Source organism: Eurosta solidaginis, chromosome 3, assembly GCF_040869045.1.
Source record: "Eurosta solidaginis isolate ZX-2024a chromosome 3, ASM4086904v1, whole genome shotgun sequence".
NCBI lineage: Eukaryota > Metazoa > Arthropoda > Insecta > Diptera > Tephritidae > Eurosta > Eurosta solidaginis.
Genome location: NC_090321.1, coordinates 283,823,081 through 283,846,578, shown reverse-complemented (window position 1 = coordinate 283,846,578; position 23,498 = coordinate 283,823,081). Strand labels below are relative to the sequence as shown.

At 40.2% G+C, this 23,498-nt stretch overlaps 1 protein-coding gene across 1 annotated transcript in view; it reads right to left on the bottom strand.

Moving 5' to 3' along the window:
• LOC137245711 (zinc finger protein 431-like) overlaps window positions 1-22,675 on the bottom strand; it is a 51,359-nt gene extending 28,684 nt beyond the window's left edge. Inside the window, exons 1-2 of the mRNA XM_067776802.1 lie at window positions 22,294-22,675; window positions 22,086-22,211 (exon numbers count right to left, since the gene is read on the bottom strand). Of these exons, the coding sequence (XP_067632903.1) occupies window positions 22,086-22,211; window positions 22,294-22,593 (426 nt within the window). The 5' untranslated portion in view covers window positions 22,594-22,675. The remainder of the gene's footprint in view (window positions 1-22,085; window positions 22,212-22,293) is intronic.
• Between the last annotated feature and the right edge of the window lie 823 nt (window positions 22,676-23,498).

Genomic DNA, 23,498 nt, shown 5'->3' with positions numbered 1-23,498 from the left:
CTCAAACTGACCAGAGGAGCTATTTTGGGAAGATGCCAAAAGGCTGAAGTAATAATCAATTGTGAACAGCTCCAGGAGGAGGTTTCAACTAGCAATATTGATCTTTCAGATGACATCATGGCATGGACGGAGGGACTAGGGGAAGACTATCAGAGTAAGGCAAAACAACTGCTCCTAAAATACGCGAACATATTTGACCAAGATGGCTCCAAACGAGGGCACACCAACGCACAGTGTTTCGTGTAGAACAAGCTAGCTGGACAAAATTATTTTATGAGATTTTCCGTTTCATATGCAGTCATTTATTACAACTACGTCATTTTTTCAACCATATGTTCTTTTTTTTTATTTTTTTACAAAATTTTACTTCATATGCATACATTTGCTTATTTCATATACAGTAACTCATTGAATAAGTGACATAGATCCAAAAAAATTTAAAGGACTTAAGAATATTACTTTATTGTATTTAAATTGAATGGAATACAACTCTCAATACTCTAAAAAATTAGAAAAAAAAATTAAAATTTTTATGAAAATTCGTCGAATTTTTTAAATATAATTTAGTTTTTGTTATAGATCGTGACAAATTTTCTTATGGGAAATCAGTTAAAATAAATTTGCGAAAGCGAAAATTGTAAGAATTATCCAAAAAGGGGTGTCTACTTATTTATGTGAGTGACTGTACATATGTACATACATATTTTGTATTTATTTGAGTATTTATCCTGGCACTACAATTTTTACAGAATTATTTTATAGTACCAGTCAGGAATGTAAAAGTGAATTACAATAATAATAATAACAATGTAAATAATTAAATTAATTATGTGAAAATTACTTATTACAAAAACTTAAAAGTAAAGTATCATACAAAGTAGAAAAGACAATAGATTTAAATTGAATAAAACCTGATCCAACAAAAAGTTATCGGGTAGGTTATCTTTTATAATTATGTTATTATTCGCTATCATCACTTTCATTGGATGAGTCACTTGTGGAATAGTCATGAACATCAGCAACACTACTGTGAAAGCTTGAAACAACTGGGGTATTTATTGACTCCTCAAAATTATCGGGGGACAGTAAATTTATGACTTCTGATGTCAGACTTTTAAATTTTTTCTTAGGTATCTTCCTAAAACTGTTAACTAAAGGATCCGATGTTATAAGCAACATATTCATAAGATCTCTATTCGTGGCTTCACGCGATTGCTTTTGTGTGTTATCAGCCCTGAATCGTCTCAAATCTTTGTTACGGGCTTCCTGTGCTTCCTCGGAAAGTTGACCAATAGGTAAAATTGCTGATTTTATAATATCAGTATATGCACTAAGAATGTATGAACTGTAACAGGCATATTAAACCATGGATAGAGATCTATGTATAGTTTTTTAGTCTCGACCGCAAATTTTTCAAATTTTTGGATATTTAAATTGTACCCAGATGCTAATGCGCGAAGGAGAGTGTCGAATCTTTTGATGAGCGTTACATCCAATCCCGTAATCTCAGCACTAGCCTCAGAATTTTCTAAAAACCTACGAGCAGTGTTGCCGTCATTGGTATTGCCGAAACCTGGTTTTGGTTTATCTTCATCAAATGTACCTGTTTTTATGCCTTGGTGACTGGTGCGGTAGGTTGTGGCAGTTGAAGTCAATGATCTTCGCCTTTTTGCTTTTTATGGCTACGTGTTTGTTCCCTGTACCAGGGAATTGGTTTTGCCGTTTGTAGATCAGCTTTAAAGGTTCAAATATCTCGTCGGAGCTGGTACGTACATACATCCTATTTGATATGTAGAGATAACTAAATCTACAAAAAAAAAAATTATAAATAGATGTGCAAAGAATTCGCAATGGTTTTTTCTTTCTACTATTAGAGAATACTTCGGAATATAACATATGTAAAATTTAGCCCGGATGTCCGCGGATGTATGTAACTTTTTTGTTCCTAAAGTTAAAAATATAGAGAAAAAATACCTTTTCTTCTTAATAACGGAATGTTAAATATATTGAAAATACTCTTATTGCGAAAGAATTACTATTAAAAAATTTTACTTACGTTCGAGCTTAGAATCCATCAAAAAAATTATGTAAAAGTGTTCACTTAAAAGAAATATGAATCTTAATATTCAACAAGAATTTTGCAAATTAATCAATGCATTTTACGGCCACTCCTGCCTTCTTACTTCAATTACTCAATATATATGAGCAAAAATATCAAAAAAAAGCAAAAATCCCGTTATTTTGTTTGTTTTCTTTCATTTCTCATTACACTTTTCTTGGAATAAGAACTTTGTTTTTGTCCAGCTAGCTTGTTCTACACGAAACACTGTGCAACGTTGTGAAACATCAAATTGACACTGGATATGCGAGGCCGATCCGTCAAGCTCCACGTAGTGTTCCACTGGCGAAGCGGGAAGTTGTGAGTCAAATCATACAAGAAATGAGCGACAGCGGCGTCATCGAACCATCAGCTAGTCCATGGAGCTCACCGGTAGTACTTGTAAAGAAGAAGGATGGAAAAATGAGGTTTTGCGAGGACTACCAGAAGTTGAATGACGTTACGAAAAAGGATAGCTACCCATTGCCAAGAATTGACGACACTCTGGACTCGCTCTCTGGTATGAAATGGTTTTCCACACTGGACTTGAAAAGTGGCTACTGGCAAGTGGAAGTGAAGGAGGAAGACAAAGAGAAAACAGCTTTCAGTGTCGGTGATGGTCTTTGGCAATTTACAGTGATGCCTTTTGGAGTATGTAATGCACCAGCTACTTTTGAAAGACTCATGGATCAGGTACTGAAAGGACTACATTGGAAAACATGCTTAGTGTACCTAGACGACATCATCGTATTGGGAAAGAACTTCGAAGAACATCTGAAGAACTTGGAGGAGGTTTTCCAAAGAATAGCGGGTGCTGGTCTGAAACTAAGCCCCAAAAAAGTGTTCGCTGTTTAAAAAGGAAGTAAATTATTTGGGTCACAAGGTAACGACAGAAGGCATCTGTACTCCGAATGAAAAGATAGAGGCGGTAAAGGATTGGCCAAGACCACTGATGAATTGAGAAGTTTCCTTGGGCTGTGCACATATTACCGCCGATCTGTACCAAACTTTTCCAGCGTAGCCCATAGCCTCCATGAGCTTACAAGAAAAACTAAAGCTTTTGAATGGAAAAAGGAGCAAGAGGTGGCCTTCCAAACATTGAAGGAGCGTTTGTGCACTGCCCCAATGTTGGCATATCAGATTCCAGGAGCAACATTTATTCTAGATACAGATTCGAGTGGATATGCTATAGAAGGCGTTGTCACAACTGCTTGATGGACAGGAGAAGGTAGTGGTATAGTACAGCCGTTATGCGTTACACGGAGAGAGCCGTTGGCATTGGTAGAGTGCATTAAACATTTTCACAAATACCTCTACGGCCAGCGATTTCGCGTCAGGACATATCACGCAGCGTTGAAATGGCTTCTGCAGTTCCGTAATCCGGAAGGACAATTGGCACGGTGGATCGAGCGACTACAAAGCTATGACTTTTCCATTGAGCATCGAAAAGGTAGTACCCATGGAAATGCTGATGCAATGTCACAAAGACCATGTAGTTTGGAATGCAAGCACTGTTCAAAGACCGAGGCTAAAGAAGACATTATAGATGACCGGCTAATGACTATAACATGTACGGATGAATGGGAGAAGGAACAACTAAGGAAGTGTCAGCTAGAAGATACTGATCTGTCACATGTTGTTGTTGTTGTTGTAGCAATGTTTCGCCCCACCTTATATCTGCGACAACAACAACATCACAAATTGTCATCAATATCCTCTAACGGGAGTCCAAGGAAACTTGCTGTTTCGACAGGGGTGAACCATAATGAAAGGGGTGTTAGAGGCGTTGGTTTCACATTACAATTAAAGAGATGGTTGGTGTCATGTGGGGACACATTGCAAGCGGGGCATTACTTTTGTTTGCCGGGGTTGATTCTGGATATGTAAGAGTTTAACCTGTTACAGTATCCAGAACGGAGTTGAGCCAGAGTGACTCGCGTTTCCCTGGGGGGTATGCGTTCCTCTTCGGCAAGTTTTGGGTTCTGTTCCCTGAGTACTGGGTTCACCGGGCAATTCCCGGCATAAAGGTCCTACGCCTGTTTGTGGAGTTCACCAAGGACCTGCTTGTGCTTTTTGCTTCATACGGCTGAGTTCTCAGGTGCCGTATTTCCTCAAAATGCTTACGGAGATGACTCCTTAAGTCCCTAGGCGGTGTTGGCTCATCAATCAGTTGTCTGTTGGGATGCCCAGGTTTCTGGGTATTCAACAGGAACTGTTTGGTTAGCATCTCATTTCTCTCCCTGATGGGGAGTATTCTCGCCTCATTATGTAGATGGTGTTCTGGGGACATAAGAAGACAGCCCGTGGCGGTTCTGAGCGCAGTATTTTGGCAGGCCTGTAGCTTCTTCCAGTGGGTAGTTTTTAGGCTTGGCGACCATATAGGGGACGCGTAGCACGCAAACGGCTGGCCAATTGCTTTGTATGTGGTAATGAGCGTTTCTTTGTCTTTTCCCCAAGTACTGCCAGCAAGGGATTTGAGGATTTTATTACGGCTCTGGATTTTCGGAACAATTGCGGCTGATCTGTCACATGTTATGCAAGGGCTCGAACGAAACGAAAGACCAAATAGAGAAGAGATGTCAGCAGAGAGTCCCATTGCGAAGTCATATTGGGCATAGTGGAACAGTTTAGAATTGATATCCGGTTGCTTGCATCGAGTATGGGAGAGTGAGGATGGCCAATGCAGATAGATAGATAGATAGATGTTGTGAGGTTAAGCACTGCGACCTATTGGTCTATTGTGCCCTCATTCTCTTTACAACACTTCATCCAAGCCGAGTTATCTGAGAAAATCCAGAATGGTTCTCGGCTTCAGAGAGTGTAAGTGACTATTTTCTAATTTGGATGATCCTAGGATCCTAATTCTTCCTCTCGCGACTGCCTTACATTCCTTCAGGATGTGTTCTGCAGACTCATCTTCGACATCACAGAATCGACAGAGGCTACTAGCTGATATGCCCAATTTATGCATATGGCTCTTTAGCCTACAGTGACCTGTGAGTATACCTGTTAAAATCCTAAGGCTACTTTTTGGGAGATTAATCATAGGAGCGAGAGCATTGCTTATAAGCCTAAGTCTAGAAGGGAGCGAGTTCCAAAGACGTATAGAAGTAATGAAGAACTGGCAATCAGACATTAGCATACGATGTCTGAAGTGGGTAAGGAGAATAGATCTAGACGACTGGAGAAAATTTAGCCTCCGATACAGATAGTCAGGTTCCTTCATATATATTCATTTATGTAGCGTAGTGAGCGTTTTAAGTTTAATAAGGTTATCGAAAGAAATGTTTAGCAACCTGTAAGCATGATGAGAGACGTGGTCAAGTCTTTTCAACCCATAGACGTGTCTAGCAATGTTGTTATAACCAACATTAAGTTTCCTATTACATACATAGTCACAATTAGAGTAAACCTCACCACCATAAAGGAGCGTAGGTATTAAGTACGCTTTTGCTATTAGTAGACGAATATGTAACGGAGTAAAATATTGTGTAAGCCAGAGTGTACGAAGTATCCCATACACTTTTCCCACTGTGCGGAAGATGTGATCTTTCCATGTCAAGGTTTTGTTAAAAACTACACCTAGATTTTTTGCCGTGTCAACGTATTCTATAATAGTGTTGTCTAAAATTAAATTTTCCATTCCACCATCATCTAGTGACCTTCTATGAATGACTATACATTTCGACTTATTAGGGTTAAGACATAAGCCGTTCATAGAAGCCCACGTACCAATTTGACACAAATCGTAATTTAAGTTATTAATACATGAACTGGTACGATCACTAGGACAGCAAATATACAATTGTACGTCGTCAGCATAAATGTGAATATTACAATACTTGAGAACACCAGGCAAATCGTTTATATACAAAACAAATAACAGGGGACCAAGGATTGGGCCTTGTGGGACTCCTCTTAAAACACTGACGAAGTCAGACTTTCTCCTACCAACACTTACTGCCTGAGTTCGGTCGGCCAAATACGATCTGATTAGGGCTGTTGCACAGTTGGAGAAATTAAATAGGTTGTCCAGCTTCTTGCAGAGAACGGTGTGGTCGACTGAGTCAAACGCTTTTGAATGGTCCAGAAGAGTCAGGAAAGCAGTAAAATTTTTGTCAACTTGTTCTCGAATATCCTCTATCACCGATAGGAGCGCCGTTTTACAGCTACGATTTGACCTGAATCCAGACTGGGAATATGTGAGAAGGTTATTAGCGTGCACATAAGTATTTACCTGGCAGTGCAAAATTCGTTCGACGACCTTGGAAAGGAAAGGCAGAATAGCTATAGGTCTATTCTCCTTGTTTTGCTTGGGGATTGGGATTACCTTAGCAACTTTCCAACATTTGGGAAATACACAGGACGTCAGCACAGAGTTAACCAAGTAGGTTAAGTGAGGAAGGATTTTAAGAAGAATTATTTTTAAAAATTTCGGACATATATCATGTTGTTGTTGTTGTAGCAATGCTCGCCCCACCTAATAGCCGCGACCGATCACAAATTGTCATCAATATCCTCTAACGGGAGTCCAAGGAAAATTGCCGTTTCAACAGAGGTGGACCATAAGGAAAGGGGTGTTAGAGGTGTTGGTTCCACATTACAATTAAAGAGATGGTTGGTGTCATGTGGGGACACATTGCAAGCGGGGCATACATTTTGTATGTCGGGGTTGATTCTGGATAGGTAAGAGTTTAACCTGTTACAGTATCCAGAACGAAGTTGAGCAAGAGTGGCACGCGTTTCCCTGGGGAGTATGCGTTCCTCTTCTGCGAGTTCTGGATATTTTTCTTCAAGTACTGGATTCACCGGGCAATTCCCGACATAAAGGTCCGACGCCTGTCTATGGAGTTCACCAAGGACTTGCTTGTGTTTTTTCGCTTCATACGGCTGGGTTCTCAGGTGCCGTATTTCCTCAAAATGCTTACGGATATGACTCCTTAGGCCCCTAGGCGGTGCTGGTTCGTCAATCAGATGTCTGTTGGGATGCCCAGGTTTCTGGGTATTCAACAGAAACTGTTTGGTCAGCATCTCATTTCTCTCCCTGATGGGGAGTATTCTCGCCTCATTATGCAGATGGTGTTCTGGGGACATAAGAAGACAGCCCGTGGCGATTCTGAGAGCAGTATTTTGGCAGGCCTGTAGTTTGTTCCAGTGGGTAGTTTTTAGGCTTGGCGACCATATGGGTGACGCGTAGCACGTAATCGGCTGGCTAATTGCTTTGTATGTGGTCATGAGCGTTTCTTTATCTTTTCCCCAGGTACTGCCAGCAAGGGATTTGAGGATTTTGTTACGGCTCTGAATTCTCGGAACAATTGCGGTTGCGTGCGCACCAAAATGTAGCGTAGTGCCATCGACGTGGATGTTCAATATGGTCGACATTTGTGGCGTCCATGTTGTAAATAAGGTCGCGGAAGATTTAGTCGGTGACAATGCCAGGTTTCGCGAGGCGAAAAAACTGGAGAGATCAGGGAGATAGCCGTTTATTTTATTGCATAGCTCATCGATCTCTGGGCCTGTGGCCATTATTGTGCAGTCATCGGCGTAGGAAACGATTGTGACTCCTTCCGGTGGTGAAGGTAGCTTAGATATGTAGAAATTAAACAAAAGTGGGGATAGGACACCACCCTGTGGCACCCCTTGTTTAATTCTCCTTGGTTTTGATGTTTCGTTTCTGAATTGCACCGATGCCTGCCGACCACCCAGATAATTTGCGGTCCACCTTTTAAAACATGGGGAAGGGTAGACCCTTCCAGGTCTTGCAGTAATGAGCCATGGTTGACCGTATCAAAGGCTTTTGATAGGTCTAGCGCTACGAGTACTGTTCTATGGTGGGGGTATTGATTCAAACCGCAATTTATCTGGGTGCTAATGACATTTAGCGCGGAGGTAGTGCTATAGAGTTTTCTGAAGCCATGCTGATGAGGGGCTAGCTGCAAATGTGCTTGGAAATAAGGGAGCAGAATGGCTTCAAGCGTCTTTGCCCCTGGCGATAGGAGAGATATCGGACGATATGACTCACCTACGTTAGCTGGTTTCCCAGGCTTTAGTAGCGGGACCACCTTGGCCATTTTCCATTTCTCGGGTATGGCAAAGGTGGAGAGAGACAGGTTGAAGACATGCGCTAAATATTTGAAACCCTCTTTCCCTAGGTTTTTAAGCATCGGCATGGCTATGCCGTCTGGACCCACTGCTTTGGATGGTTTAGCGCGACCAATGGCGTCCTCAACCTCTCTAGCGGTGATGGTGATTGGTGACGCGCTGAATTTGTGTTTATGTGCGTGTCTATTGGCTCTCCGTCTATCTTTGTCAACCGTAGGATGCATTATATATTGTCGGCAGAAAGCGCTCGCGCATTTTTCCGCATCCGACAGCACCTTATCACCAAAGGCGATGGAAACTTTGTCTTTGTGCTTAGTCGGATTCGATAGGGACTTTACGGTGGACCAAAGTTTACCTACACCGGTAGAGAGGTTACAACCTCTTAGGTGCTCTTCCCATTTCGCCCGCTTGTGTTCGTCCACAAGCAATCTGATGCGTTGGTTTATATCCCTTATTTGGGGGTCGCCTGGATCAAGCTGTCTTATAAGGTCGCGTTCCCTCGCTAAGCTCGCGGCCTCCGCCGGGAAGTGGGGCCGGATTTCGGGAATTCTCCCGGCGGGAATGAAATGTGCCGAGGCGGATTCAATGACCTTACGGAAGGCACGCTCCCCTTGGCGGGCATCAGTCGGGATAGGAAGGGCAGCAAAGCTGCTGTCTGTTGCAGATTTATATTCTTCCCACTTTCCTTTTTTGAAGTTTATGAAAGTGCGTTTTTCGGTGACGATGAAGTCGGAATGTGAGAAAAATTTGAATTTGAAATGTATGGCAAAAATTAAATTTTTTTGAAATGAATTTTTATTATCTAAATGCAAAAATTGGAGAATGGCAAATAATTGTATATAGGGGTTGAAACGGACGCACCGCTTTTATCAAAATTGTATGGTTTTATTTTTATAGATACCGGGATTAAAAAATTTATGTCATGTTTATACACGGACGCACCGCTTACGAAAAGTAAAAAATAATTTTTTTGTATTTTTGTGTTGATGGAGCCCACTGTAGGGCAGGGTGGAATACAACTAAAATTTTATTCGAATGGTTTGTTATATTGGCAACTTCTTTTTTTTTTTTTTGATGACCAATTGCTAAAACTTATAAAATTTTCCCGTTTTTGTCAGACCCTGGCCCACAGTGTCTACCTGTATATTTGTATGTTTGTGGGAAATTTTAATTTTGTAGTGATTAATATAATTAATTAAGTATAATGTTTTGTAATTTTGAAATATTTATGAAAAATAATTTTTGAAAAAAATGGAAGATTAATACAAGTAAATTTTTTTTTTTTTTTTTTTTTTTTTAAATATAATATATAATGCAAAATAGTTTTGTAATTTTGAAGAGTATTGAAAAAATGTAATTTAAGTGAATTTGTTAAAAGTAGAAATATTTTATAATTTATTTAATAATTTGGGAAAAATTTAAACAACGTGACATCAGGACGGACAGGGCGACAGCTGTTTCGATTATACCTTGTAAATCTCTTCAAAGCCTTTTCTTCCGGGAGTGGGAGTCGAACTCGCACCCCTACGATAGTTGAAATGGTTGTAAACGCATTCAGCTACGTCATGCCTGTTGTGAAGTCTTTCCCAATTGCCTTCTTTATGCATATTTTAATCTTTTACACATTGCATACTTCGTATGCAATTATGTGTTAAAGCTATGCTTGGTACGGCGGTTTTCAAAGAAACTTTGGTTTTTGTTGCTGTTTTCGTTCTATTTATAGAACTACAACGAATTAACCAATTTTGTCTGTTTGTATGATTTTTAATAATCGGGGATTGCCCATATTGCTTTTTTTTTTTTTTTTAAATGTATGAAAACATTTATTTGAAGCAATTTTTTTAATTTTATAATTTATTTAATAATTTGGGAAAAATTTAAACACCGTGACATCAGGACGGACAAGGCGACAGCTGTTTCGATTATACCTTGTAAATCTCTTCAAAGCCTTTTCTCCCGGGAGTGGGAGTCGAACTCGCACCCCTACGATAGTTGAAATGGTTGTAAACGCATTCAGCTACGTCATGCCTGTTGTGAAGTCTTTCCCAATTGCCTTCTTTATGCATATTTTAATCTTTTACACATTGCATACTTCGTATGCAATTATGTGTTAAAGCTATGCTTGGTACGGCGGTTTTCAAAGAAACTTTGGTTTTTGTTGCTGTTTTCGTTCTATTTATAGAACTACAACGAATTAACCAATTTTGTCTGTTTGTATGATTTTTAATAATCGGGGATTGCCCATATTGCTTTTTTTTTTTTTTAAATGTATGAAAACATTTATTTGAAGCAATTTTTTTAATTTTATAATTTATTTAATAATTTGGGAAAAATTTAAACAACGTGACATCAGGACGGACAAGGCGACAGCTGTTTCGATTATACCTTGTAAATCTCTTCAAAGCCTTTTCTCCCGGGAGTGGGAGTCGAACTCGCACCCCTACGATAGTTGAAATGGTTGTAAACGCATTCAGCTACGTCATGCCTGTTGTGAAGTCTTTCCCAATTGCCTTCTTTATGCATATTTTAATCTTTTACACATTGCATACTTCGTATGCAATTATGTGTTAAAGCTATGCTTGGTACGGCGGTTTTCAAAGAAACTTTGGTTTTTGTTGCTGTTTTCGTTCTATTTATAGAACTACAACGAATTAACCAATTTTGTCTGTTTGTATGATTTTTAATAATCGGGGATTGCCCATATTGCTTTTTTTTTTTTTTTTTTTTTTTTTTTTAAATGTATGAAAACATTTATTTGAAGCAATTTTTTTAATTTTATAATTTATTTAATAATTTGGGAAAAATTTAAACAACGTGACATCAGGACGGACAAGGCGACAGCTGTTTCGATTATACCTTGTAAATCTCTTCAAAGCCTTTTCTCCCGGGAGTGGGAGTCGAACTCGCACCCCTACGATAGTTGAAATGGTTGTAAACGCATTCAGCTACGTCATGCCTGTTGTGAAGTCTTTCCCAATTGCCTTCTTTATGCATATTTTAATCTTTTACACATTGCATACTTCGTATGCAATTATGTGTTAAAGCTATGCTTGGTACGGCGGTTTTCAAAGAAACTTTGGTTTTTGTTGCTGTTTTCGTTCTATTTATAGAACTACAACGAATTAACCAATTTTGTCTGTTTGTATGATTTTTAATAATCGGGGATTGCCCATATTGCTTTTTTTTTTTTTTTTTTTTTTTTTTTAAATGTATGAAAACATTTATTTGAAGCAATTTTTTTAATTTTATAATTTATTTAATAATTTGGGAAAAATTTAAACAACGTGACATCAGGACGGACAAGGCGACAGCTGTTTCGATTATACCTTGTAAATCTCTTCAAAGCCTTTTCTCCCGGGAGTGGGAGTCGAACTCGCACCCCTACGATAGTTGAAATGGTTGTAAACGCATTCAGCTACGTCATGCCTGTTGTGAAGTCTTTCCCAATTGCCTTCTTTATGCATATTTTAATCTTTTACACATTGCATACTTCGTATGCAATTATGTGTTAAAGCTATGCTTGGTACGGCGGTTTTCAAAGAAACTTTGGTTTTTGTTGCTGTTTTCGTTCTATTTATAGAACTACAACGAATTAACCAATTTTGTCTGTTTGTATGATTTTTAATAATCGGGGATTGCCCATATTGCTTTTTTTTTTTTTTTTTTAAATGTATGAAAACATTTATTTGAAGCAATTTTTTTAATTTTATAATTTATTTAATAACGAAGTATGCAATGTGTAAAAGATTAAAATATGCATAAAGAAGGCAATTGGGAAAGACTTCACAACAGGCATGACGTAGCTGAATGCGTTTACAACCATTTCAACTATCGTAGGGGTGCGAGTTCGACTCCCACTCCCGGGAGAAAAGGCTTTGAAGAGATTTACAAGGTATAATCGAAACAGCTGTCGCCTTGTCCGTCCTGATGTCACGTTGTTTAAATTTTCCCAAATTATTAAATAAATTATAAAATTAAAAAAATTGCTTCAAATAAATGTTTTCATACATTTAAAAAAAAAAAAAAAAGCAATATGGGCAATCCCCGATTATTAAAAATCATACAAACAGACAAAATTGGTTAATTCGTTGTAGTTCTATAAATAGAACGAAAACAGCAACAAAAACCAAAGTTTCTTTGAAAACCGCCGTACCAAGCATAGCTTTAACACATAATTGCATACGAAGTATGCAATGTGTAAAAGATTAAAATATGCATAAAGAAGGCAATTGGGAAAGACTTCACAACAGGCATGACGTAGCTGAATGCGTTTACAACCATTTCAACTATCGTAGGGGTGCGAGTTCGACTCCCACTCCCGGGAGAAAAGGCTTTGAAGAGATTTACAAGGTATAATCGAAACAGCTGTCGCCTTGTCCGTCCTGATGTCACGTTGTTTAAATTTTTCCCAAATTATTAAATAAATTATAAAATTAAAAAAATTGCTTCAAATAAATGTTTTCATACATTTAAAAAAAAAAAAAAAAAAGCAATATGGGCAATCCCCGATTATTAAAAATCATACAAACAGACAAAATTGGTTAATTCGTTGTAGTTCTATAAATAGAACGAAAACAGCAACAAAAACCAAAGTTTCTTTGAAAACCGCCGTACCAAGCATAGCTTTAACACATAATTGCATACGAAGTATGCAATGTGTAAAAGATTAAAATATGCATAAAGAAGGCAATTGGGAAAGACTTCACAACAGGCATGACGTAGCTGAATGCGTTTACAACCATTTCAACTATCGTAGGGGTGCGAGTTCGACTCCCACTCCCGGGAGAAAAGGCTTTGAAGAGATTTACAAGGTATAATCGAAACAGCTGTCGCCTTGTCCGTCCTGATGTCACGTTGTTTAAATTTTTCCCAAATTATTAAATAAATTATAAAATTAAAAAAATTGCTTCAAATAAATGTTTTCATACATTTAAAAAAAAAAAAAAAAAAAAAAGCAATATGGGCAATCCCCGATTATTAAAAATCATAGAAATATTTTATTTCGTCATACCAACTGTACCGCTGCTCTCTGCTTACTGCTCTGCTGCTGATGGCGTTGCTTGTGCTGATTACTCCCCGCTATATTGGGTCTCTTGTGGTTCCGTTATGAGCGTGGCTTGGCTAATGCCGTTTTTCCACTAAAAATGTATACCGTATTATGGTTCCGTTATGGGGCTGGCGTGGCCGCTGCCGTTTTTCGCCAAAAATTAAAAATGGTCGATTTTACTAATTTTAATGTCTGTAATTTTTGTATTAAAATTTTTCCATATGTATTTTGTTTTTTTTTCCAAATGCTTTGACTGGTGACTATTCCATTCCACCATGCTTTAGTGATTTTATAGGTGTTTATGTATTTTTTTTTGTAGATATTTTCCCAAATTTTTTTTAAAATTTTTTGTAATTTTTGATTTTAAACTTTTTGTGTTATTTTAAACTTGTATTTCATGTAGATTTTGTAAATTTTTCCCAAATTTTTATATATATATTTTTGTAATAGTTTTTAATGTTTTATATTTTTTTGTAAGGATTTTTAAATGTTTTGTATTTTTTTTGTAACTGGCTTTTAAATTTTTGTATTTTTTTGTAGATTTTTGATGTTTTTAAATTTTTTTGTAGGGTTTTTGCATATTTTGTATTTTTTTTGTAATTTTTCAAATTTTTATATTTTTTTTGTAATAGTTTTTAGTATTTTATACTTTTTTTGTAAATTTTTTGGTTTTAAACTTTTTTTTTGGTAAATTTTTGATTTTATAACTTTGTGTGTATGTATGTGTATTTTTTGTAAATTTTTCATTTTTTCATTATTTTTTTTTTTTAAACTTTGTGCTGAGATTCTTTTTTTTTCTTTCTTTAATTTAAGCACCCACGCCTGTTGGGAGGGTTGCCTCCTTTCGGCCTACCACCATTTTTACAGGGCTTCGGCCCACGGTCACGGTCGCCATGTGGCGGTTGGTTTTTCATCGCCAACCATTTCTTTTTACACTTTTTCATACTCACGCTTGCTCGTGGGTGTGCAGCCCAATGCGCACACAAACAACCACCCGCACTCACCAATTATTCTTTTATTGCATTGTGTTTTTTTCAATAGAATTTATTTAGTTTTTGTTTGTAATGTACATGTTCTTTTATTTAAACCTTTAACTTCCCTTTTTTTTATTTGCACACTCAGGTTTAGTTTCACTAACTGTAATTTTTTTGATTTTCAATTTAGTCCTTTACTTTTTGTACTTAAGGGTCGGCCGCTTCACTTCAACTCTCAACTCTAACTCTAACTGACTAAACTAAAACTGCCGCTAACGCAACTATGTAGCTAGGCAGCTTTTCCTTACGTTGCTTAGCAACGATATTAATGATGGCGTCGAAAATAAATCATGGCGTCGATCAACGGCAGTTTCAACCAATCAGAAACTCTCCAAATTGCTAGACTCTAACAATTTTAGTGATGCCGAGTGCATCTGATGTATGGTTGCATCTTGGACATTTCCAAAGAGGGTTGCCATCTACAATTTATTTTAATGTATTTTAATTTGGCACTACAGTACGCTCGAACGAAATAAGTATGGGCAGGTGGTCGGATGCCAATGTTACCATCGGCTGCCAGTTGACGCAGTTTACGAGTTCTGCGCTCACGATTGAGATATCTGGCGAGCTATGACAGCTTCCTACCATACGTGTGGGGGCGTCTCCGTTTATTGTGCAGAACGTCGTTTCTTCTATTTGATCCACCAACATCTCACCCCTACTGTCCGCCCGCAAGTTTAAATGCCATAGGTCGTGATGGGCATTGAAATCGCCTAAGATAATGCGATTGTTGCCAGTGAGTAAGGCCTCGATTTTAGGGCGGTATCCACTGGGACAACAGGTGACAGGAGGGATGTAGATGTTGATGAATTCTAGATTTGCATCGCCTGACCGGACAGATAGGCCTTGACGTTCTAAGACATTGTCCCTGCGGTCGATGCCAGGATCAAATATATGATATTGCACAGAGTGGTGTATAATAAACGCGAGGCCGCCTCCATTTCCGCTCTCGCGGTCCTTCCCGTGGACATTATACCCAGAGCAGGTCTGCAATGCAGATCTTGCTGTGAGTTTAGTCTCTTGAATCGCAGCAATGCGGATGTTGTGCCGCTTCATGAAATCGACTATCTCCGTAATCTTCCCGTTGCAATCTAAGAGTTGAACAGAGGTGATGAAAGACACTTGTTAAGTTTTCTCCTTCCCTAAAGGGAATTCCGTGTACACGGACTTCACTAGCGGCAATATGGCTCTCTGGCTTTGACGCATTGTTTTTGAGTGTTTTTACTTCCTCTTCGAGATAACCAACGCGCTCGAACAGGCTCTCCAGCTGAGTAACTCTTGCATTAAGCTCACTGACCTCTTTCTTCAGCACCACAAATTTGTCTTCTAGTTTTTTGCATACGAATTCAATGAGCTTTTTTCCGAGTCCAAAATTTGCTTAGCAATCAGATCGTTGAACTTAGCAAATCGCTGATCCATACTTTATATTAAACTAGGAGAGAAGCCGCTGATCCGTTGCACCTTTTTGGCGCTATCAACCTCGTTATTAAGGTCGTCACTACGACGCTTACCATTGACTTGATCCATGGTGTTCGAAAAAAACGGGCCAAAAATAATGCTCGAAGAAACTGGGTGGCAGCTCTAACGCAGCTTAGATTATTATGTTTAGCATAGACGCAAACCACAAAATAAAGTGAAGCACAAACAAACTTCAGTGACTATAAAACTTTTGGCGGGAAGATACACAGTTGATGAAGGTGTGAAGGTGTCAAAAAAACAAGTTGACTGACAACAAAGCAGGAGCACCAATCGCAATATAATGCCAAGTTAGTAAAGTTGAATTGGAGATCACCTGGACAGAGGATCTTATTTTCCACAGATAAATGTCACGTTTGTTAATGTTTAGACACAGGTTGTAAGAATTAAGACTCACAATAAACAATGAATTTGAAAATTTAAAGAGGAGCACAAATTACTTTAGCTTTCACACACCAGGGTTGCCAACGATGTTTGATTTAAGCACGCTATTGGTTGTGAAGTATAAGAGCTATTGTGAAGTACTCTCAAAGTAGTCCAATAAAGACCATTTTGCATTATCGAATATTGGAGTTATTTATTTAGTTTAGTGATTCGAACGTTAGCAGAAGATTGCAAATAAGAGGAATTGCAGTAAATTCGTTACAGTATGTATTAATGTGACTGTGCAGTCACAGATTTATAAAGCCAAATACTCTCTCTTTATCAATCTTATGTGTGTTTGTATATTATTCTCTTCCTGTGTTCTTCGCCCCGCATACATGCACTTGATCGTCCCTCACCAAGCACCTAAATGTGCAAAGCGTGTCCGTATGAGCAAAAGGATCATACGAGGCGTATTGCCCATCGCTGACCTACACAATGAGGCGAGAATACTCCCCATTAGGGAGAGAAATGAAATGCTGAACAAAAAGTTTCTGTTGAATACCCAGGAACCTGGGCATCACAACAGACATCTGATTGATGAGGCCACACCTCCCAGGGGCTTAAGGGGTAATCTCCGTAAGCATTATAAGGAAATACGACACCTGAGAACACAGCCGTATGAAGCAAAACAGCAAAAGCAAGTTTCAGTGATATTCACAAACAGGCGTCGTACCTCTATGCCATGAATTGCTCGGTGAATCCAGTTCTTGAAGAAAAATACCCAGATCTCGCAGAAGAGGAACGCACTCTCCCTAGGGAAACGCGCATTACTCTAGCTCAACTTCGATCTGGGCACTTAACAGGTAAAACTCTTACCTATCCAGAATCAACCCCGACATACAAAATGTATGCCCTGTTTGCAATGTGTCCAACTCCCCAACACCCGTCTCACTATGGGCCGGCCCTGTTGAAACTGCAAGTTTCCTTGGAATCCCGTTAGAGGATATTTATAACAATTTATGATCGTCCGCGATTATTGGATGGGGCTAAGCACTCCTACAACAACAACAACATACTTTTTGATCAAAACCATTCAACCCCAACAAATTATAACGTCAACGATTTGGTCTTAGCCGAAAACGTAGCAGGTTCGTATAGGTGAATCACGGAAACTGAACGCCGTTACAAAGGTCCTTTTACCATAATCGAGATCTGTACGTTATCATTGATCTACCAAGCTCTTCGCGAAAAAAACGCCATTACACATCGGTATATTTTTCAGATAAACTTCGACCGTGGTGTAATATTTCCGCTCTCGACGAACAAATGTACGATATTTCCGACGATCCCGATAAAGAACTCGACAGCTAGGGCGCTTGTATAGTCAGGAGAGGCCGACTGTAAACATGGGCAGCGTCTCCGTTTATGGTGCAGAATGTCTTATCTTCTATTTGATCCGCCAACATCTCACCCCTGCTGTCTGCCTGCAAGTTTGAATCGTGATGGGCATTGAAATCGCCTAAGATAATGGGATTATCGCCAGCGAGTAAGGCGCTGATATTAGGGCGGTATCCACTGGGGCAGCAGGGATGAAGATGTTGATGATTTCTAGGTTTACTTCGCCTGACCGGACAGATAAGCCGTGGCGTTCTTAGACATTGTCCCTGCGGCCGATGTCGGGATCAAATATACGATATTGCACTGAGTGGTGTATGATAAACGCGAGACCGGCTTCACTTCCGCTCTCGCGAACTTTTCTGTGGACATTATACCCAGAACAGGTCTGTAGAGCAGATCTTGCTGTGAGTTTAGTATCTTCAATCGCAGCAATGCGGATGTTGTGCCGCTTCATGAAATCGACTATCTCCGTGATCTTCCCAGTTAATCCATTACAGTTTAACTGCAGAATTCTGAAGTGCAGCGGGGGAACGTCGTCACTCTGGGAGTAAGTGACGGGTTACACGCCAGAGTTGTGAAAGGCTAGGACGCAATTGCTGTTGTGGCCCTGGGACTGGACGTCCCTGGGTAAGCATTGGGGTACCCGGTGTATTTATGTTTGCGGCCTGGAAACATGGCGCAATGAAGCCCGTCGGGGGGTTTCCGTCGCGGAGATCAGAACATCTAGGAAAGTGGCACCGTTCAAGGCACCGTCGTGTCCATCTCGGGCACGATTAATATGACCACTTTAAACATTCTAGGCCATAGCGCAGCAACAACAACCACAACTGATATAATAATATTCATACACGCATATTATTTAGTATAAATTTCATTCACTTTGTGTTCTGTACAGTAAATCTGTACTTATATTTAGTCTGATAAATTGTAAAATTTGTAGACTATTAATAAAATAAATATTAATGCATTGAAAGCATATTCCCAATACCTGTTGTTGTTGTTGTAGCAGTGCTTCGCCCCACCTAACAGACGCGACCGATCACAAACTGTCATCAATATCCTCTAACGGGAGTCCAAGGAAACTTGCTGTTTCAACAGGGGTGGACCATAGGGAAAGGGGTGTTAGAGGCGTTGGTTCCACATTACAATTAAAGAGATGGTTGGTGTCATGTGGGGACACATTGCAAGCGGGGCATACATTTTGTATGTCGGGGTTGATTCTGGATAGGTAAGAGTTTAACCTGTTACAGTATCCAGAACGAAGTTGAGCCAGAGTGACACGCGTTTCCCTGGGGAGTATGCGTTCCTCTTCCGCAAGTTTTGGATACTTTACTTTGAGTACTGGGTTCACCGGGCAATTCCCGGCATAAAGGTCCGACGCCTGTTTGTGGAGTTCACCAAGGACCTGCTTGTGTTTTTTCGCTTCATACGGCTGTGTTCTCAGATGCCGTATTTCCTCAAAATGCTTACGGAGATGACTCCTTAAGCCCCTAGGCGGGGCTGGCTCGTCAATCAGATGTCTGTTGGGATGCCCAGGTTTCTGGGTATTCAACAGGAACTGTTTGGTCAGCATCTCGTTTCTTTCCCTGATGGGGAGTATTCTCGCCTCATTATGTAGATGGTGTTCTGGGGACATAAGAAGACAGCCCGTGGCAATTCTGAGAGCAGTATTTTGGCAGGCCTGTAGCTTCTTCCAGTGGGTAATTTTTAGGCTTGGCGACCATATGGGTGACGCGTAGCACGTAATCGGCTGGCTAATTGCTTTGTATGTAGTCATGAGCGTTTCTTTATCTTTTCCCCAGGTACTGCCAGCAAGGGATTTGAGGATTTTGTTACGGCTCTGAATTCTCGGAACAATTGCGGCTGCGTGCTCACCAAAATGTAGATCCTGATCAAACGTCACACCCAAAATTTTGGGGTGTAGGACAGTCGGTAGCGTAGAGCCATCGACGTGGATGTTCAAAATGGTCGACATTTGGGACGTCCATGTTGTAAATAAGGTCGCGGAAGATTTAGTCGGTGATAATGCCAGGTTTCGCGAGGCGAAAAAACTGGAGAGATCAGGGAGGTAGCCGTTTATTTTGTTGCATAGCTCATCGATCTGTGGGCCTGGGCCTGTGGCCATTACTGTGCAGTCATCGGCGTAGGAAAGGATTGTGACTCCTTCCGGTGGTGAAGGTAGCTTAGATATGTAGAAATTAAACAAAAGTGGGGATAGGACACCACCCTGTGGCACCCCTTGTTTAATTCTCCTTGGCTTTGATGTTTCGTTTCTAAATAGCACCGATGCCTGCCGACCACCCAGATAATTTGCGGTCCACCTTTTAAGACATGGTGGAAGGGTAGACCCTTCCAGGTCTTGCAGTAACGAGCCATGGTTGACCGTATCAAAAGCTTTTGATAGGTCTAGCGCTACGAGTACTGTTCTATGGTGGGGGTTTTGATTTAAACCGCAATTTATCTGGGTGCTAATGGCATTTAGCGCGGAGGTAGTGCTATGGAGTTTTCTGAAGCCATGCTGATGGGAGGCTAGTTGCAAATTTGCTTGGAAATAAGGGAGCAAAATGGCTTCGAGCGTCTTTGCTACTGGCGATAGGAGAGATATCGGACGATACGACTCTCCTATGTTAGCTGGTTTACCAGGCTTTAGTAGCGGGACCACCTTGGCCATTCTCCATTTCTCGGGTATGACAAAGGTGGAAAGAGACAGGTTGAAGACCTGCGCTAAATATTTGAAACCCTCTTTCCCTAGGCTTTTAAGCATCGGCATGGCTATGCCGTCTGGGCCCACTGCTTTGGATGGTTTAGCGCGACCAATGGCGTCCTCAACCTCTTTAGCGGTGATAGTGATTGGTGACGCGCTGAATTTGTGTTTATGTGCGTGTCTGTTGGCCCTCCGTCTAACTTTGTCGACCGTAGAATGCATTATATATTGTCGGCAGAAAGCGCTCGCGCATTTTTTCGCATCCGACAGCACTTTGTCGCCAAAGGCGATGGAAACTTTGTCTTTGTGCTTGGTCGGATTCGATAGGGACTTTACGGTGGACCAAAGTTTACCCACACCGGTAGAGAGGTTACAACCTCTTAGGTGCTCCTCCCATTTCGCCCGCTTGTGTTCATCCACAAGCAATCTGATACGTTGGTTTATATCCCTTATTTGGGGGTCGCCTGGATCAAGCTGCCTTATAAGGTCACGTTCTCTCGCTAAGTTTGCGGCCTCCGCCGGGAAGTGGGGCCGGATTTCGGGAATTCTCCCGGCGGGAATGAAACGTGCCGAGGCGGATTCAATGACCTTGCGGACAGCACGCTCCCCTTGGCGGGCATCAGTCGGGATAGGGAGGGCAGCAAAGATGTTGTCTGTAAAGGATTTATATTATTCCCACTTTCCTTTTTTAAGGTTTATGAAAGTGCGTTTTTCGGTGACGATGAAGTCGGCGGTACGCTCGAGCGAAACAAGTATAGGCAGGTGGTCGGATGCCAATGATACCATCGGCTGCCAGTTGACGCAGTTTACGAGTTCTGCGCTCACGATTGAGATATCTGGCGAACTGTGACAGCTTCCTACCATACGTGTGGGGGCGTCTCCGTTTATTGTGCAGAACGTCGTTTCTTCTATTTGATCCGCCAACATCTCGCCCCTACTATCCGCCCGCAAATTTGAGTGCCATAGATCATGATGGGCATTGAAGTCGCCTAAAATAATGCGATTGTTTCCAGTGAGTAAGGCTCTGTTAATAGGGCGGTATCCACCGGGGCAACAGGTGGCAGGGGGGATGTAGATGTTGATGATTTCTAGGTTTGCATCGCCTGACCGGACAGATAGGCCTTGACGTTCTAAGACGTTGTCCCTGCCGTCGATGCCAGGATCAAATATGTGATATTGCACAGAGTGGTGTATTATAAACGCGTCTCTTGAATCGCAGCAATGCGGATGTTGTGCCGCTTCATGAAATTGACTATCTCCGTAATCTTCCCAGTTAGTCCATTACAGTTTAACTGCATAATTCTGAAGTGCATGAGGGGAGACGTCGCCACGGGGGGGGCGCTTAGACGTAGACTACGGGGCGCCCTTGGGCGTGAACAGCAAGGAGCCACAAACGATTTATAAAAGTTACGTGAACGTCGGGTTTTGGGATCAAGCCCAGAACAACCTGTCCGATGCAACCATCCCTTACACGAGACACACTGAACAGAGTATGACCGTCCTAAAAAGATTCTTTTCCGGCAGATGCAGCAAAACCATTTCTCAGGACCGGGGTCAGGAGACGGACCCGGATTGGATTTGATACCTTCCCGGAGCAAGAGAATATGGAGCAGTCCTGCTGCAAGGAGCTGCTGGGAGGATGAAAATTTGTGGGAGGGACGAAACAAATTGAATGGGGTTACACTGAAATGACAGTCCTTGGTCGGGAAAAATCCCGAGTCGCTCCGGTACATAGAACCGACTGCCTTGGGAAGCGATTCCCAATACCTATAATAGCTGGATTAAATGAGTTAATCAAGCAACTATAGTGTGCATACAGAAACTAAAAAATTAAAAGAAAAATGTGTTTTAAGGTCTTACTTTTTTTCGCCTTTCCTGCGGAAACTCCTCTTTGATAGAATCAGAATCAGAGTTGGAAGAATCGTGTGCGTCGTTATCATTGTTTTGGCTTGGTTCGTAGTCTGAGCCACTGTCTTCTTCATCAAGCTGTAACGAACACAAATATATAGATATATATTAGACATGTATGGATGTGTATATCTATTTTTCATATTACAATTATATATACCTCATCTTTTACAATTTCTTCATCAGATGCTATCTCCATTTTGAATTCGGTGCCTTTGTTTACCAATTCTGTTGTTTCCATCGGTGCCTTAACTTCATCTTTTATTATTTCAATAACAATATCCTCTTTATAATCTAATTCCACAAGCGGATCTATACAAGGCTCTTCGAAGTTATTGTGCAAACTTTGTATATGATGGACGAAAGCTTCCCATTCTTCTATATTTGTTTCACAATATAAACATTTTAGAGCAAAGTTGAGAACGTCTTTCGACACTAAAACATTTCCGCAAATATCCATTTTTATTGGGAATCCCGTACCAAATATTAATTAAAAAGGCGATTGATTATTTTACTTCATTTCATAGTTATGGCAAAAATACCGAATGCGATATATACGTGCGATACTGTAACGAAATCAAAGAATACTCGATTATTTATTGCCTTCTGTTATCGGTTCGAAACAATGAACTGTCAACCAAGAAACTTCAATATTCCGTATATGGGTATATGTTGTTAATGTTGCTCATTATAAAAAATAAGATATAATAAAAATAGTATAATAAAATATTTATTTATTCTATACTTTATTTATTTATTCTATACTTTATAATTTATAAAGTATATTTTGGGGCTGGGCAACTAAGGCCATATTACCCCGCGGAAAACTAATTTACTAAGGTATCGACTTCCGGGAATGCTGATCCCGAATCCCGAGATTCCCGATCAATTTTGCAATAAATAAAAAATGTGGAGTTGTAGCCAATTTATACCCATTCTATTTCATAATAATTGCTTTTAAGTAAACTAAACTCTTTAGAAATTGCGGTGTCGGTTTATAAGGACCCACAAATCACAAAAGAAGATTACGCATGTAAACATTAGATCAGCTGTTTTTTATGACGTATTAATTGGCTCTTTAGCTCTTTTTTTTCCTGCTCTTTTTTTATTCGCTCAAGAGGCAACTATGACGTAGTTGCGCAGAACGAAGCAATTGAACTAGTGAATGCGAAATCTGAGTAGGTGATTTTTGGTTTTGACGTTCCCATGAAGCGTGATCCAGATACGGATATAAATTTAACATGCAAATGCAACAACAATGTGAACCATACGGATCAATTTGTTGTTGCATTTCACAAATCACACACACACAAGATTGCGCATTGCGCGCATCCCAAGGCCGTCGGTTCTATGTACCGGAGCGAC